The sequence below is a fragment of the Leptodactylus fuscus genome, chromosome 2 (assembly GCF_031893055.1).
Source record: "Leptodactylus fuscus isolate aLepFus1 chromosome 2, aLepFus1.hap2, whole genome shotgun sequence".
Classification (NCBI taxonomy): Eukaryota; Metazoa; Chordata; class Amphibia; order Anura; family Leptodactylidae; genus Leptodactylus; species Leptodactylus fuscus.
In genome coordinates, this window is record NC_134266.1 from 48944200 (window position 1) to 48959894 (window position 15695).

Genomic DNA, 15695 nt, shown 5'->3' on the forward strand with positions numbered 1-15695 from the left:
CAGGGGACAGGTGCGTATAAGCTTATTTGGTTTGGTTTTTATTTCACCTTCCTCAGAGACTAAAACCCACAACGCAAAGTGATCTGCTCTGCCGGATTTAAACTTGTAACATGGGAGCAGCCGCATAAAACACTTTCAGGAGAACATACCGCCAAGCCTCCCTGATGGAAATTCAGAAGCATGTTGCTTTGTGATTTCTGTTCTACAGTTCTCCGAAAACTGCCTAAAATGACTTCTATGGAAACCGTGTTCAGGAGATAAAATCCTATTAAAATCGAACATACATTACAGCTTGCTCTTACAGTGTGGATGTCGCCCACATTACATAAATGAAATCTGACAGATGCCAAATGCAAAGATAAATGTGAACCCTGAATTCATGTATGTTATAATAATTTATTCATTTTACGCTTTTCAGAACTACATGCACAAAGTAACAACATTTTCATGTTGATGTGCATAAAGATAGGAGACGGGTAAAGTTACGCTCACGTTTGCGCCAGAGATTCCGTAAAAGACTGTCTCAACGTCCACTTCAAATTGTCAAAGGAAAAGTACCGCACACATAAGAGTTTTCCTCTGCCGCTTTCAGTTTTAAAACAAAGACCAACCAATAAATCCCATTATAGTCAATGGCATCCACACAATTATAGTGACCTACCTGTCCGTTGTTCTGGTCCCTGGACTGACCAGAACAAAGGACAGGCGTCACTAGTATGAATCTAGTTTACATGTCTACTGTATCAGCAGATATTTCTAAGGCCCAGTTCACATCTGCGTTCGGGATACCGTTCGGGGGTCCGTGTGATTTCCGCTTGGTTTCTTTTTTTTTCTTTTTTTTTTATGTAGATTGTGAGCCCCATGTAGGGATCACAATGTAGTTTTTTATTTCCTATCAGTATGTCTTTGTTGAATGGGAGGAAATCCATGCAAACACAGGAAGAATATACAAACTCCTTGCAGATGTTGTTCCTGGCGGGATTCGAACCCAGGACTCCAGCGCTGCAGGGCTAACCACTGTGCCACCATGTTGCCCCTGCAAGCTACACTTTTCTCTACGCACGTTTTGTGTGGAAACCACATGGACTTCATTAAAGTCTATAGGGTCCATGTATTTTCCCAGGTAACCGCTTTTCTATGCATTTAAGCTTCAGGTCGGGGGGTCCCAAAGCAGACTCCCCGAATGGAATCCCAAATGCAGATGTAATTCAGGTATAGCATCCATTACTGTACACTAAAAACTGTATTCCAACATTTATCATAATAAACCCCAGTAAATGGGGCTAATCCATGTACAGATCAGCCACACATCAAACTGCAAATCCATAACAGAAGTCTGAACGTCAGTTAAGGGTTTCTGACGCAGATTTTCATTGGACATACTGTTAGAATGTTTGTCTGGCATGGTGCGGTCACAAAGACTGCACTGTTATAAATCCACACCAATGTTCACATACAGATGAAGCAGAGTTAACTTCATTTTCTGGTAGCATTTGTGGTAATAATAAATATTAGAATATACTTTATTCACAAGTTTTGGATCTTGTCTGTAAAATCCTGCAGCGACATTCGCTGTGTTTCCTTGTGTATTGCTAGTAGAAATCTGTAGTCTGCAGGTAACTGGAGTACCTATATAGTGCCGAAAAGCTGAGGCTGGGAAGGTGGAGACTCACTTCAAACCGTTATAGCTCAAGCATTTTATACATTTTATAACATAGAACTGTGATGCTGGTGTCATATGAAAGATGAGATTCTCAGCTTTCATGTGACACTAGGATCTACAGTGGTAATATCTCTGGGGATAATAAAAGTTCTACCTTTCTTATCTCCACCTAAAAACACAGTTGGGATTGAGGGTAGCGGCAGCTTTATATTAATATGTCAATCCCGACTGCTGTCATATTTTAGATAGCAATAAACACGGAATCAAAGGGAAATTCAGCGCTAGATTTTCCAGAGAGTAGCCGACATACACTAATAACCCACAATGTTGTACTACAATACTCTTACAATTACAATATTTGTAATACGGAAATGCTTAAAGAAGATTGAAAGTTTTTCAAAAGTTTAGTTACATATTAAGCAAATACAGTAAATTTATATAATTATAGATAGATCTAATCTGAGGATACTTCTAATATTTTCAATAAAGGATGGTGGCTCAGTGGTTAGCACTGTAGCCTTACAGCGCTGGAGTCCTGGGTACGAATCCAGCCAAGGATAACATCTGCAAGGACTTTGTATGTTCTCCCTATATTTGGGAAGGTTTCCTCTCACACTCCAAGAACGCACTGATCGGGAATTTACATTGTGAGCCCTATATGGGACAGTGACTGACAAAATCTGTAAAGCTCTGCAGAATATGGTGGTGCTATATAAGTAAAATAAATAAAAATACGTCTTCTAGTTTGTACATATAAAGCTGCATCCTGTACCAAGCCATCTTTTCCAGGCATTTAGTAAAGGTAGGGTGTGTAAGAACGGGCGCTACCTGTGCCAGTCATTTTACAACATAAAAAAAACGGAAGTAAAAAAATCATAGATTTGGAGCCGGAGGACACTAAACCCCACCCTGGTCTTGTCTCACCATGTTTAGACGCAGCATTTACAAGTGACGGCGCTGCTAAAGAAAAAAAAAACTAGGCAATCTCTCCATCCTGAATAATCAAATAAAACACTGTCAGGACACAACGTTCTCATGAGGCCGCGTTCTAGTCTACATCTTCCATACAAAACAACAAATTCTTGCATCCTTAATAGATGAAAGCATTGCATGTAATGAGATGATACTGCGTCATCTTCCATGTGTCAGGGAACCGCTGACCTTGCCGTAATGTCAATCAGGCACGGAAAATTGGACATGCTGGATTTCGACATGCCTGATACTCTGTTTCTGCAGAAAAGTCTGACAGCGGTTTGCTCGTTTCTCGCCATTGACATTGTACCTATTTGGCCAAGCCCAGCAGGAGTAAGGAGGAATAGCTGTCCGTCAAACAGGCTTTTGGTCATCAGCTACCTAAAAGGTGGCCATATGCTTTTGAAAGCTGTAGGAAAAAGAAAAAAAAAAACGTCTCTCAATGTACCACTGTACATGCACACTTGGCTCAGACAGTATAAGTCATTGCCAGATATCTCTGGAGGCTGTTTATTTCTGTATTTCTGTCAGTATGCTCAGCCATTCTTTCCCCCCAGTGTCTGGTATTAGGGGGAAAGCCAAGATACCACCATACACATTGGATGTCTGGCCATGCCTAAATCTGTGGGATCGGACAGCATTTACCCCAAGCATAAGGTGACTTCAGGCATATGGCCACCTACGGTATACAAACACACAGTGACGTATACATCACAAGCACAAGGTGGAGAATGCTATGAAAATATATTTCTACAACACAGATTTACAAGGTGGGAAATAGACGAGGCCTTGTTTCTGTCTGGTCATCAACAAGAAAACCTACATCTGACCATCTATATATAAAAGAGGGGAATCCAACTTTGATGGGTTTTATTTGTTCTGTACTCTATGCTTAGGATATACGATAGCATAACATAACAATGAGGCTGCTTGTTGGCGTCGGACGTGTCATGAACGCCCAAGAGTCTTCAAGTAGATTATGCTGGCTCTGACCTCGTCCCTTCTTCCCATCCTCTATGACTGAAGTAATTGCTGCATTTCCAACATCATTTATGCCATTCCCAGAAATGCAAACCACAAACCCAACTAGAGAAGAGACATGCATCCACTTAGCTAAATATACTTGTGGTCTAATGGAACATCTCCAGCGGGATCTTCTGATGTTTGTATCTAAGCTGGTACAGCCCATCGTGCAGTGACTGTAGGCCGTCTGTATCGGCATCACACACCGGCTAGTCTATCATCTCTCAAATATAGAGATATCCCAGATACAGAGATTAAAGAAAGGTAAAAAGGAAAAGTGACCTGTCTCCATGCTGTAAATAATAAAATAAACCGTATGTGTCGTGTACATCGTCCATGTAGAACGACTTGTAGACTTGCAATACTGGATTTCGGCTTTGCTGAACCTGAACTTTCATTGTGTGTGCTGAACAACATAATAATTACTAGCTTAATATTATCACAATACGGCGGGTACAATAACTCCCTCCCCCATAACCCCCGTCATCGCAAAGAAAATGCGCCGGGTCAGTACTATGGCACGCAGTTATTTTTAATACATATATCTTTTATATAAGGTACCAAATTCTATACTTATATTAATGTTAGTAGGTGAGTATTCCTCTGTAATATGCCATGCAAAGCGCCTAGGGTCCCCCATGCCCCATGTAACCTACAAAATCATGATATTGCCATTGGTCACCCTAGCTGGGCATAGTACGAGGGCAGGAGACTGTGGATATACTCTAAACGGCATCAATAATTCAGGAAAAAATATGGGCTCACAAATTCCTATTACAGATCCACAGATTGTTCTGAGCTTCTGCTATTAAGTTTAAGAACTAGGAGGCTCAGGATGATCAGCACATATATAGGTCTATTTAAGCATGCTGCGGTGTATGACGTAAAAACAATGCTGCGTTCAGCTACATTTTACATGGGGCCCTGGAAATGTAAAATAACAGCCATATATAGGAGGAGGAACTGGCCACAACATGTACGGCAACCAGTTCCCACAAGTCAGTTGTTAAAAAGCAATTCCAAGCCATTCTCCTCTAGCACGCTTGGAGGACAGAGACATCTCACACTTCGTATGTGGACATGCAAAAAATACTAGAAGTTCACTTCTGATCCTTGATATGCCAAAAAAAATAAAAAATCAAAGATCCCCACTGCTATTGGCACAGCCGAAAATGTCAATCTTTCTTTAATATCAGAACATCTAATGATCCCAAGATTGCAAATAGATTTTGGAATGGTTGAAACATTATCACATGACCAGAATAACTTCATGTAAATCAGTGTTTTATTCATATGTAAATGAGGGGAAAATGTTTTGACCAGAAATCTAGATCTGGGGCCATATTTACTGCCGACTGCTGTCAAAATGGCCATAAAACGTAGACGGGTTGTCAAATGCTCATTCGTCTGACAGCTATAACTTCCAACTTCCCCATAAACATGCACAATCAGGTCGGCCATGTGTGCATGTGTTTTCAATAGAGAGAGAGGAACAAGTCTCTGGCAGACAACTCTAGGGGTGTATATCCCCAGAAACCAGGGAGTATCGAATGGCCCCCATATAGAGTAGGGCGGACGTCTAGTGGTGCCAACATCAAGAAGTGAACTTCAGTTGTATCTGCTTATTTCAGCAGGACCAGACGAAGTTCATCTAAAGCCTCATGCACACGACTATAGTGAATTTACAGTCTGCAAATACTGATCCACAATCTGCACATATACATGTCCACATTACATCAGTAAAGTAATCCGCAATCACAGAACCAGTATGATTCCCTATACCGGTCTGTACCGCAAATGTGGACAAATATAGCGCATACTTCATAACTTGTGGACCCTTTATAAGGCCTGGACACATGTCCGCAAAATATGTGAATGTGTGTATGCGCCCAGACGTATTCACAATTGTGGGTCAGCAATAAAATAAAATTCCGGTTGCGTGCATGGGGCCTAAGGTATATGGTCATTTGACTGATGTAACAGTTCCATTTGCAAACAATTGGATCATCACAATATTTTATTTTTTTTTTTCAATCAATTTGCCAATTTCAATAAACCTTACAAGACAATAGTACAAGTGAATAAGAAAACAACTTTGTAACATACCTTACCAGAGGGGGAAAAAAGTTTACTTATTCAATGACCAGATTCTTTTCCTGCTCGCCCTGATAAATTGACATTCACTCTGAAAACTCTGCTTAATCAGTCTTCCTCATTAAGCAATACAGACTGAAGCTCCTAGATGTCTATTACACTAGCTTTTACCCGCGACTTCGTCTGCGGTGATTTGAGAATTGGGCGGACACAGACGTGTGAAACTGTAAAAGTGCTTTAAAAAGTTTGGTGGGCTAGCAAAAGTGATGTGATGTGTTGTATTGTGTATGTCGTGATACAGACAATGTGATGTGTTGTATTGTGTATGTAGTGATACAGACAATGTGATGTGTTGTATTGTGTATGTAGTGATACAGACAATGTGATGTGTTGTATTGTGTATGTAGTGATACAGACAATGTGATGTGCTGTATTGTGATCTGTTATATAGTGGAAAGCTATATGTAAATGTGAGTGAGTAGAGTGAGGGCTACTCCTGAGGTGACAGTAAGGAGTGTGCAGGCAGGTTGAGGCAGGAAATGCCAGGCAGTGTGTGAGAGTCTATAGCTGGGGCTAGGAGTCCTGCTTTTGTGAGTCTCCTGCTAGGAAGCCATGTTGTTTAGTGGCACCAAAAGTAGCCTGTGACTCAATCCTAAGGGAAAACTATGTTTGTGGAAAATTGCATGCAAATCGGTCCAGGCGTTTTAGCGTGATTGAGGAACAAACATCCAAACTCACAAACATCCAAACATCCAAACACACAAACTTTCACATTTATAATATTAGTAGGATATAAGTCTATGGAGAGAAGGCAGAAGTGAGCAGATAGAGAGGAGAGAAAGGGACAGCGCCTGCAATAGTGAGCTTTGTAACTCACTCTGAGTGCTTTATTTACCGTATTTTTCGGACTATAAGACGCACTTTTTTCCCCAAAATTTTGGGGGGAAAGAAGGGTGCGTCTTATAGTCTGAAGGTGGCGCCTGGCACCCGCTGTAATAGAGAGGCGGAAGCCGGCAAGTGATAGACGCCATTACAGGTGCCGGGGCCTGAGACATCGCTGCGCTCCTCTGTTCTGCTGGCTTCATGCAGGGCAGAGGATCGTAGCGATGTCTCAGGCCCCGGCGTCTATCCCTCCCCGGCATCCGCCTCTCTAGTACAGCGGATGCCGGGTCAGTATCGGTGGCCCCTTCTCCCACCGGCCCCGTACCTGTGACGTTGCAGGCCGGCTCCTGCGCGGCGACATCGCAGGAGCCGACCTGTCCGGGTGACAGCCGGGAGCCTAATGAGGCTCCCAGGCCTGTCACTGCTGTATTAGTATTGCGGCTGATCTCTATGACCAGCCGTAATACTAATAGACAGAATGTCCCATAGAAGGCAATACAGTTGTATTGCCGTCTATGGGACTTGCGATCAAGTGACCGCAGGTTCAAGCCCCCGGGGGGGAATAAAATAGTAAAAAAAAAAAAAAAAAAAAAAAAAAAAGCTTTAAAAATATGAAATAAATAAAAGTTCTAAATCACCTCCTGTTTTTTTTTCAATACAAGGTGATCTAAGCAATAGATATCCCCCAAAATGGTATAACTAAAAAGTACAGCTGGCCCCGCAAAAAAAACGCCCTATACATCCCCGTACAGCTGCAGGGTCACCTGTCAATGTGGCCTTGCAGCTGTTGCAAAACTACAACTCCCATATATTAAATATTTTACCAGTTTTTGCTTCAAAAATTTTTTTCCCTATTTTCCTCCTCTAAAAGGTGCGTCTTATAGTCCGAAAAATACGGTACATACAGTCCATCATTTTCTAATATGTCCTATATCTTCTGGGTGGAAAAGACAATCTTAGGTAGAACATTCTCCTCTACTTTCTGTTTCCACAGTATGTAGGTGACAGTGACCACCCATCAAGCTCAAGAGGAACTGAAAATCAGGGATAAAGCCTGCAGGGGAAAACTGCATTTAAAATTTAAATAATTTTTATTTATTTATTTTTTTTTAAAGGACTACAACTCATTTAATCACACTTGCCAACAGTCCTGAAATATCCGGAGACTCCTGAACAAAAGGGGTGACCCACAGACTACCAGAAGAATGGGCAAATCTACCAAGTCTGGTGAATTGTTCCGGCATCTGCTGGCCTTAATAGCTCTGTTGGGGTGTCCATGAACAGAAAAACACTTTGCTAACCTTTCCCTGGACCCTGTATACAGATCCCCTGGATGACATCATCAGTGACATCCAGTTTGTGCCAGGTGATTGCTGCATCCATCCACAAGCTGCAGCAGTGACCTCTTCACAAACAGTATGTGAGTGCTGTATGCTGCTGTTTGTGAAGAGGTCACCATTGAGGCCTGTGATTGGTTGCAAAGGTCACCTGGGGGACCTATAAACTGAAGTCTAGACCTGCCGCCAGTAGAAATGGAGGCCAGGGGAGAGGTGAGTAATGTTTTTTATGTATATGGTCCTTCAAATGAAGTAGAAGTGTACCGCTGACCTTTATATAAGCATTGACTATGAATTACACAAATCCCTCTTTGCTCATTTCTGGATATGTATAAGCACCACAAATCACTTGGAGAAAAATACAGAGAAAAACACAAGCTGGAGGCAAAGTAAATAATGTGTCTAATGAAATGCAATATTCGGCTTTGTTCAATATAATGGCGGCATTGCCCACAGATACCAATTCAGTGTCACGAAGATCAAAGTCTCCAATTGAAATGAAAAGCAAAGTGAAGCGTGTGCGATATCCTCATCTCTGGGCCTAGAAAATAAATGGGCACATTCTCAAGAGGTCTTATTATAGGCGGGGGAGTGACGGCTCTTTGTATAGTAACTTGCCTGCTATGGAGTCACGTAGCCATCAGCAGATGTAGTATAATGGGCGCTACATGCGCAGCACAATAGCAATCCTGTAACTGTCATTTCCAGACCACCCCCCTAATTCAGATAAACTCAATGCAATACACAAATTTCCAGGCAGTCCTGCCAGCACAACTTATTTATAGGCCGCAGTTGTCGAATCTGGACTACATGTACAAACCTTCCAGTGAATGGTTCAAGAAGGGGCTGCTGAGGCCTGGCATCCCGGAAAGTGAACTGAACAAGGGCTGACATAAAGGAGCCAGTGTTCTGTATACATCGTCGCTGTGGTTTGCTACCTGCACCCTACACAAGTGGAAAGTTTGGAGGAGCCATGTAAAAAGTGACGAAGGCAGGAGAGCGAAGAGCGGCAAACAGAGCGGCCATTGTCTGTGTACTGGCTGAAGTGTTGGCAGTTCAATGAGAATATTATGGAAGGTTACACCATTTTCTACAGAAAGCCTCAAACTTTGGCAGGACAGTGTGAACGCAAGGCAGGTTTTGTGCTGTCAGCAGTACTTGTAACAAGGCTGTGTACAAAGGAGGGCTTAGGAGGAAGACCGCATGAGAAATACTTGGGCCACTGCAACTCTGAAGAGGAGTCAAAGATTTCGGCTGCATGAGTCGAGATATAGGAAGCGACGTGTAAGAATAAGGGGGTGGAGGATTTGTTTGTTTCATTATCTGGCTTCGTATTCTTAATATATCTGAACTACGAGGACAACATGGCTGATGCTCGACATATACAATGCACAATACAAGTACTAGATATGGCGCCGTACCTGTACAATATTCTTGTCTTCTGCTGTATAATGTGATATACACATTGTAGTGTTTATTTACTTACATATAGAACTGTGAAGACGGACTTGGGACCAATTTACCGAATGACTTAAAAATAAAAGGAGTCAATGTGTGGAAAAACAGAGGATTTGGAGTCCAGATCTGTGGTTTGGCCTGCTGACTCCACAACACTGTTATACTACAAAATATACTGGGAAAAAATAGTAATATCCATATCCAGTTTATAATGTAAAAAGCAAACATGTGACTGGCATCTATGGGTTGTTGTCCAGGTATACGCTCCTGTCTGATGGACTGGTGAGACAACTGCGCGCAGGGTAGTAAACCATATAATGTGTATAGATCCTACAGGATTAATGAGGACTAATGTGTAATATTCCCTGGACTTGTAATGGATGTCTCAGCAACTGTACCAACATCCAAGGTCAAATAGAGGAAAGTGTGCCGGGATAACTCCTTCCAACGCTTCCTATTAAGACCCAATTGTCTAATCTTAGCCCAACTTATAATAATACGTGACTGGTAGTTCAATTAGGCCTTATAGATTTTACCATGTCGAACCAAGAGGACAAGCAAGTTAGAATACCTCTGTGTAACATTTATTATACATATTTTACATTTTGTATGCTACAGGGTACATTTTACTGTAGCCCCATAATTGTTCATATTTCATACAGAGACTTTTTCCTGTCATTGATACAAAAATTGGCGTGATGAAGAGTTATAGAGGCACAATATGGCGGCACAAGGGTGCAGCTCTCAGTTTTGTAGAACAGTTTAAGCTATTAATGCGGAGCTCTGACTAGTTCCTCTGGTTTTATAAATGAGGTCCATATACATGAGGTATATCACCACTCTACAGTGCCAGTTCCCCATTATCTGCCATCCAGACACAGCATGAGACGGACAGTACAATAATGACAGGTCTCATCATCCTAAGGCCTCATGCACATGACTGCATTGTTATCCACAATTGTGGATAAAGGACAAACCCATTTATTTCTATGGGCTCAGACACACAATGGCATCTTTTGCGACCATGTGCGTGTGGCGTATACAAGGCAAATTTTGGAGCATGTCCTATTCTTGCCCACATTCATAGCAGAGACAAATGTAGGGATCACACAAGTCTTTCTGTAGATCTGTAATTGCAGAAGACATACTGATGCAATGTGGATATGTTTTTTTGCAGATTAGTATATGCAGATAGTATAGTAAAAACCACTACGGTTTGCCCAACATTGCACATCATACTGTGTCACTTACGTCTTTAGCAGAAGGGCCGACTTTGAAGCTGTAGGAGTCTGATTCCATACTGCCTTACTCTTAGAACACAGAAAAAGGGCCAAAATCTACAGCTTGCTCAGTGTGTCGGGGTATATTTATGTATAATAAGCCACACCTCTAATCTAACCAGTCCCACCCAGTTGTTTTGTGCTCTCATCCAGTAATGTTGTCCTCCTTTGTGTAACACATAGTGATGAAGCCCTCTAAATGCTCCCACACAGAATAATGATCCCTAATCAAATTATAATGGCCCTTAAGTGTCCAATCAGAGTATAAAACCCACCAAATGCCTCATTGTATTGAACTCCTCAGGATGAGTTTTAAGTTGAGACTTGTTCCCTGCTGCCCAAAACAGCACATGAAATCTGGGTACCATCCTGCAAATGATATGACTGTCTAGCAGATACTAACTAACAGGCCCCAGAATAATACCATGATAGGTCAAATACCAAAACTTTACCCATCTCACAAAATAGACCCTGGCACTCAACTGCCCTTGGTTTAACCAATTTAAGGATGCAGTCACACTAGCACTGAGAGACCATTTGGGGAAGTCCATCACTTCGCTTAAAATTGCGAAGAGAAAAGTCCTGCCAGCAGGACTTTTATCTCTGCCAATTTTGGGCAAAAACCCGGCGGACCCCATAGACTAATAACTGCTTTTTAAGCCAATAGGGTTCCCATTTTTCAAGTACTCAAGCGGATCCAAAGAACGGAAATACGAACACTAGTGTGAACCTAGCGTAACTACCGTATGTTAGGTCACAAGTTTGTCCAAGTCCACGTGCAAGAGGATGTGCCAAGGATCTATTCAATGATTGATCACCTTCCTTGTATGACTGTGCATATTAGGAGTGCCCACTGGACTCAGACTATAAAGCACACTTAAGGGGGTTTTCCCATACACATAACCATAATTAAATGTGTAGACATTTTTGCAAATATAAATAATTAAAAGAGATTTTTAAAGATTTTCTCTTCCCATCTTAAGCTTCATGCACATTCCTTTTTTCCGAGTGTCTTCAGGCTATTTGATCTGAATAGGATCTGCTCTAAAGATTTTGGAACAGAAAGGAAGATTAGATAGCACACTCAGTTGTGTGCATGAAGATTTGGTGGGGACAATCTTTTGTGTTTATAGGCTGCCAATGGATACAACCATAAATGCAGGAACTTTCTATAGTCTGGCACTTATCAGAAACCCAACCGTGATTTCCTTATCATGTCTGGGTTTTCTTCTCCTACATGTAATGTCCCGATCTGATAAACTGACCACAATAAGGAAATCATAGTTGGATGTCTGACAAGTCCAAGACCATAGTAAGTTCCTCCATTCATGGTCACAGCCATTGACAACTGATCAAAAGTTCATCACCACTACGATGGTTAGAGAAAGTCTTTAAAACTCTGCAAAAAAACAAACAAAAAAGCAACAAAAACTTAGATTTTCATTGTCTACGAAGGCATATACGGTTATGTTCATGGGAAATCCAAACCTATATATGAATGTGCTCAGCTATAACACTCTGCCAGCAGAGTACACTGCGTTTTCAATGTGACAGACAGGTTCTCTTTAATCTGTTAATAGAGAATAGAGATCCCTCACGGTAAATTACAAACTTTTTGCAACTTCTTAAAATTGCTATAACTCCAGATTAGAGTAGTGCTTGTCATGCCTTGCAGGCAGTAAGGTGTGGCTTTATAGGATGGCGGGCTTATAATAGATGTTCCCCACTTGACAAACCCTGTATATTACATGGTGAAGGAAGTGCTGCTTACTTATTAGGACTTCAGTTATGAGATGAGCTAAACTGACCGGAAAATGGAAGTCACATGGTGTGTACAGGAAGCAGAACAGGAGACGTCATCCTAAACTGTTCTCACTGGCAGAAAACACCAAAACAAGAATGATTTCATCCTAGCATGGCTGCATTGTGATCATTAGCAGACATTAGTAATAATGTATTCAGTGGGCTACAGAATGCTACATACATATACCAACAACTACAGATAGATAGATAGATAGATAGATAGATAGATAGATAGATAGATAGATGATAGATAGATAGATAGATAGATCTATCTATATGTTTCTGAATAAGTTGACAACAGTGTGTCACCATTCCCTTGTCTGTCACAATGTATTAACTGATTGGATGGTGTCAATGTTTAACATCCCCCCCTTCCCAACTGGTAAAACACAATAGTCTATTCATACAGTTCAAGGAGGAATAACAGGAACAGCACAGAGTTATAAGAGAAGAGCAGACATGTCAGGAGAGGGCACAGGTTACCTTTAAGCTCATGTTCACTCTGGCGAAATAGCATTCAAATCTATCTAAATATTTGCATATGATACTCGCTGATTTTATGATGGATTCACCATTTGCATTTTAGTCCTTTTTGCAGCAGCAAGTAAAATTGGTCAGTAACTTCACCCACACATCCACTAATATTCCACATCTGAACATGTACTTGACTGTACTCGAGATCTCCACTGCACATATTAGTAATACAACTTTCATAGTATGTTAAGGGCCTACAACGTACCTAGGGAAAATAAGGTGTCCCACAGAGGCCTACGTCCGTGGGTCACGGAGATCCAATAATTTCTTCACCACCACCAATGAGAAGACATTTAGGCCTTTGGGCGAAATTTTGGCCACAATCCCTGTAACACAACTGAGGACTGCAGTGTTGCCCCGTGACAAGTGTACTAATGCAAGAGCATGAGGGGTTGCAAAAAGATTGAGCAGTTGTCAATCTTTTTGTGACTCAGAATCATAATTGTGGCAAAATGCACTGCCACCCCATCCTGCGACACCTGCATTAGTGCAGGTGTCACAGGACGACACAGTAATTCTTGAAATCACGGCAGGAGTAATGGCCAAAACTGCACTGTAGCCCCAGCCTTAGGCACCATACACACAGCCGCAGACTTGGTCCGTAGGCTCTGTTATTATGGATCCATAATAACAAATAGAAATGAATGAATGGATCCACATGCTGTGTGGGGCCATAGGGCTCTGCCACAGAATATGGACTAGGTCGTATGCTGTTTTTGTGGATTGGTCCATGCACTCTAATGATAGGGTCCATCATAAACACGGATGTCTTGCATTTGTGGGCCACACATGCTGTTTTTCTCGGCCCCAAATTCATGTGTATAGAGCCTTTCTGCTGCTCAAGTAAACGCCAGTTTACACTTTGGAAAGTGAAGAGGAATTTGTTGGGGTCTTTCTGGCCCTGAGCATCCCATGGGGTTCCTCGCTGATTATCCTCAGAAACCATTGGACTAATTCACTCTGAGCCTCATGCCGCAAAATTCTGCGTCAGAATCAGCCACGAAATCCACGGGAAGAACCAGCAGGACTCTTATTTTTTCAGTGTCATCTGTCTGTCTCTGCTTCCCATTGAAAATCAGCACCAAATGCCTCCGTGTGAACTTACCCTTATAGCCCTTTAAACCCATACTGTAGCTCCCACTTTAGACACCATATGGTTTATAATCGAGTCATAGGGGATGATAAGAAATGCTAACTCTTACAATGTACTTGTCATCAACATCTTGGTCTGTCTTTGTCAAAAGCGTTAACAAGTAAAGAAGAAAAAAAAATCCAAGTAATGGAGGGTGAAGGAAAGTCTGACAATAAAATGGTATCTACAGTATGCTGACTTTTCTGGCCGATAACACCACCTATGGCTTACTTATCTTGGCATCTGGCACGTGAACTCCACCCGTTTTATCCAGATTACGTGATCTAATTACACTTTGCTTTCCTGCACAGTCACAGCAAGGCTGGGTTACAGAAAGCTAACATTTGCCTCCTCCTCCTCACCTGGCTATGGCTGAAATCGACTCCAAGAAGGTGTGACTGATTATACTGCCCAAGGTGTCAATTCATGCAAAGTACAGGTAAATCAACTTAAGAACACAGAAAAAGTACAGCACAGGTGCTAAAAACAATCAGACAATTGACAAATACAGCATAAAGTCCAATTCAACACCACAATGTGCAACACCTCTGAGGCCAAGCTATTAATGTTTGTCAATGAGAATAAAGCAATAGCTGCACGTTCAACTAACCCAAACATAAAATTAGGATCATGAACTGAAAGTGGCCTTTGTCATCGTGTGCAAGTTTCAAGATCCATAAAAGGGTATATAGAAAGTTACAAAACAGGACTCAACGCAATGAGGCTACTATCAAGGGGGAGGGTGGACCCAGGGAAGGACTGGTCACTCCAGTTCTGGTCCAAAACATACCTTAGAGAAAGGAGTCGGCCCATCAGGACTGGTAGGGGTCTGGCATTCCCCATCTTCTGAATAAAAAACGTCTTCATCCTCAAGAACACGGTCAAGGAACCTTATTGCTTCCTCTTCCTCCTGCATTCCCGGTCCGGTGGCTGGTGGCTGGTTCTCCATAAAGTTCTATGCCCAATTTCTCCAAGCCAATGAGACAAGTGGCAGGTACATGTCATGCTTGTCGGCTGCACATCTTCCTCATCGATGCTAAACCTGTGAGGACCACATAGACTGAAGACCACCATCAAACAGCCACAGCCCCTGTGTAAGTAGACCTATTCTCCATCATCTCAGGTCTGTTCTTCTAGTCTCCTACTGCTGTTGAAATTTCACTTCTACCACTTAGCAAGATGAAAGGAGGGGGAGCCGGGGAAATTTCTGCCACTTCCTCAAACACTCTTCCTTCTTTTTTTCAAATCCTCCTTCGCCTCCTTTAGTTAACCCTCCCAGTGAGCGGTGCAGCTTGCACGCTGCCCCTGCAGACAGGCCAGGCTCTTCTGGAGATATCTGCTGCCTTGCTCATTGAACTTTCCCTGCTGTGTTTGAACTGGCTTCTCGGCATACAGGAAACGCTGTCTTGTTGGGCAGGCCTTCACAGGCGGGGCCGCTGCTGTTTCTTCTCAGTAACCCCTGACTTCCCACACACCATTAGCAAGGAATAAATATAAGAAGGTGTATCATTCCCCTG

The 15695-nt window shown here is 42.1% G+C and overlaps 1 protein-coding gene across 6 annotated transcripts in view; it reads right to left on the minus strand.

The window, feature by feature from the left end:
- ABR (ABR activator of RhoGEF and GTPase) overlaps positions 1-15695 on the minus strand; it is a 265327-nt gene that overhangs the window by 129389 nt on the left and 120243 nt on the right. Inside the window, exon 1 of one of the 6 annotated variants that reach the window (XM_075263745.1) lies at positions 14969-15553. The exons of the other annotated variants lie outside the window; for them this stretch is intronic. Within the exon in view, the coding sequence (XP_075119846.1) occupies positions 14969-15127 (159 nt within the window). The 5' untranslated portion in view covers positions 15128-15553. Of the gene's footprint in view, positions 1-14968; positions 15554-15695 lie in introns of those variants that run through there. 6 annotated transcript variants of the gene reach the window in all.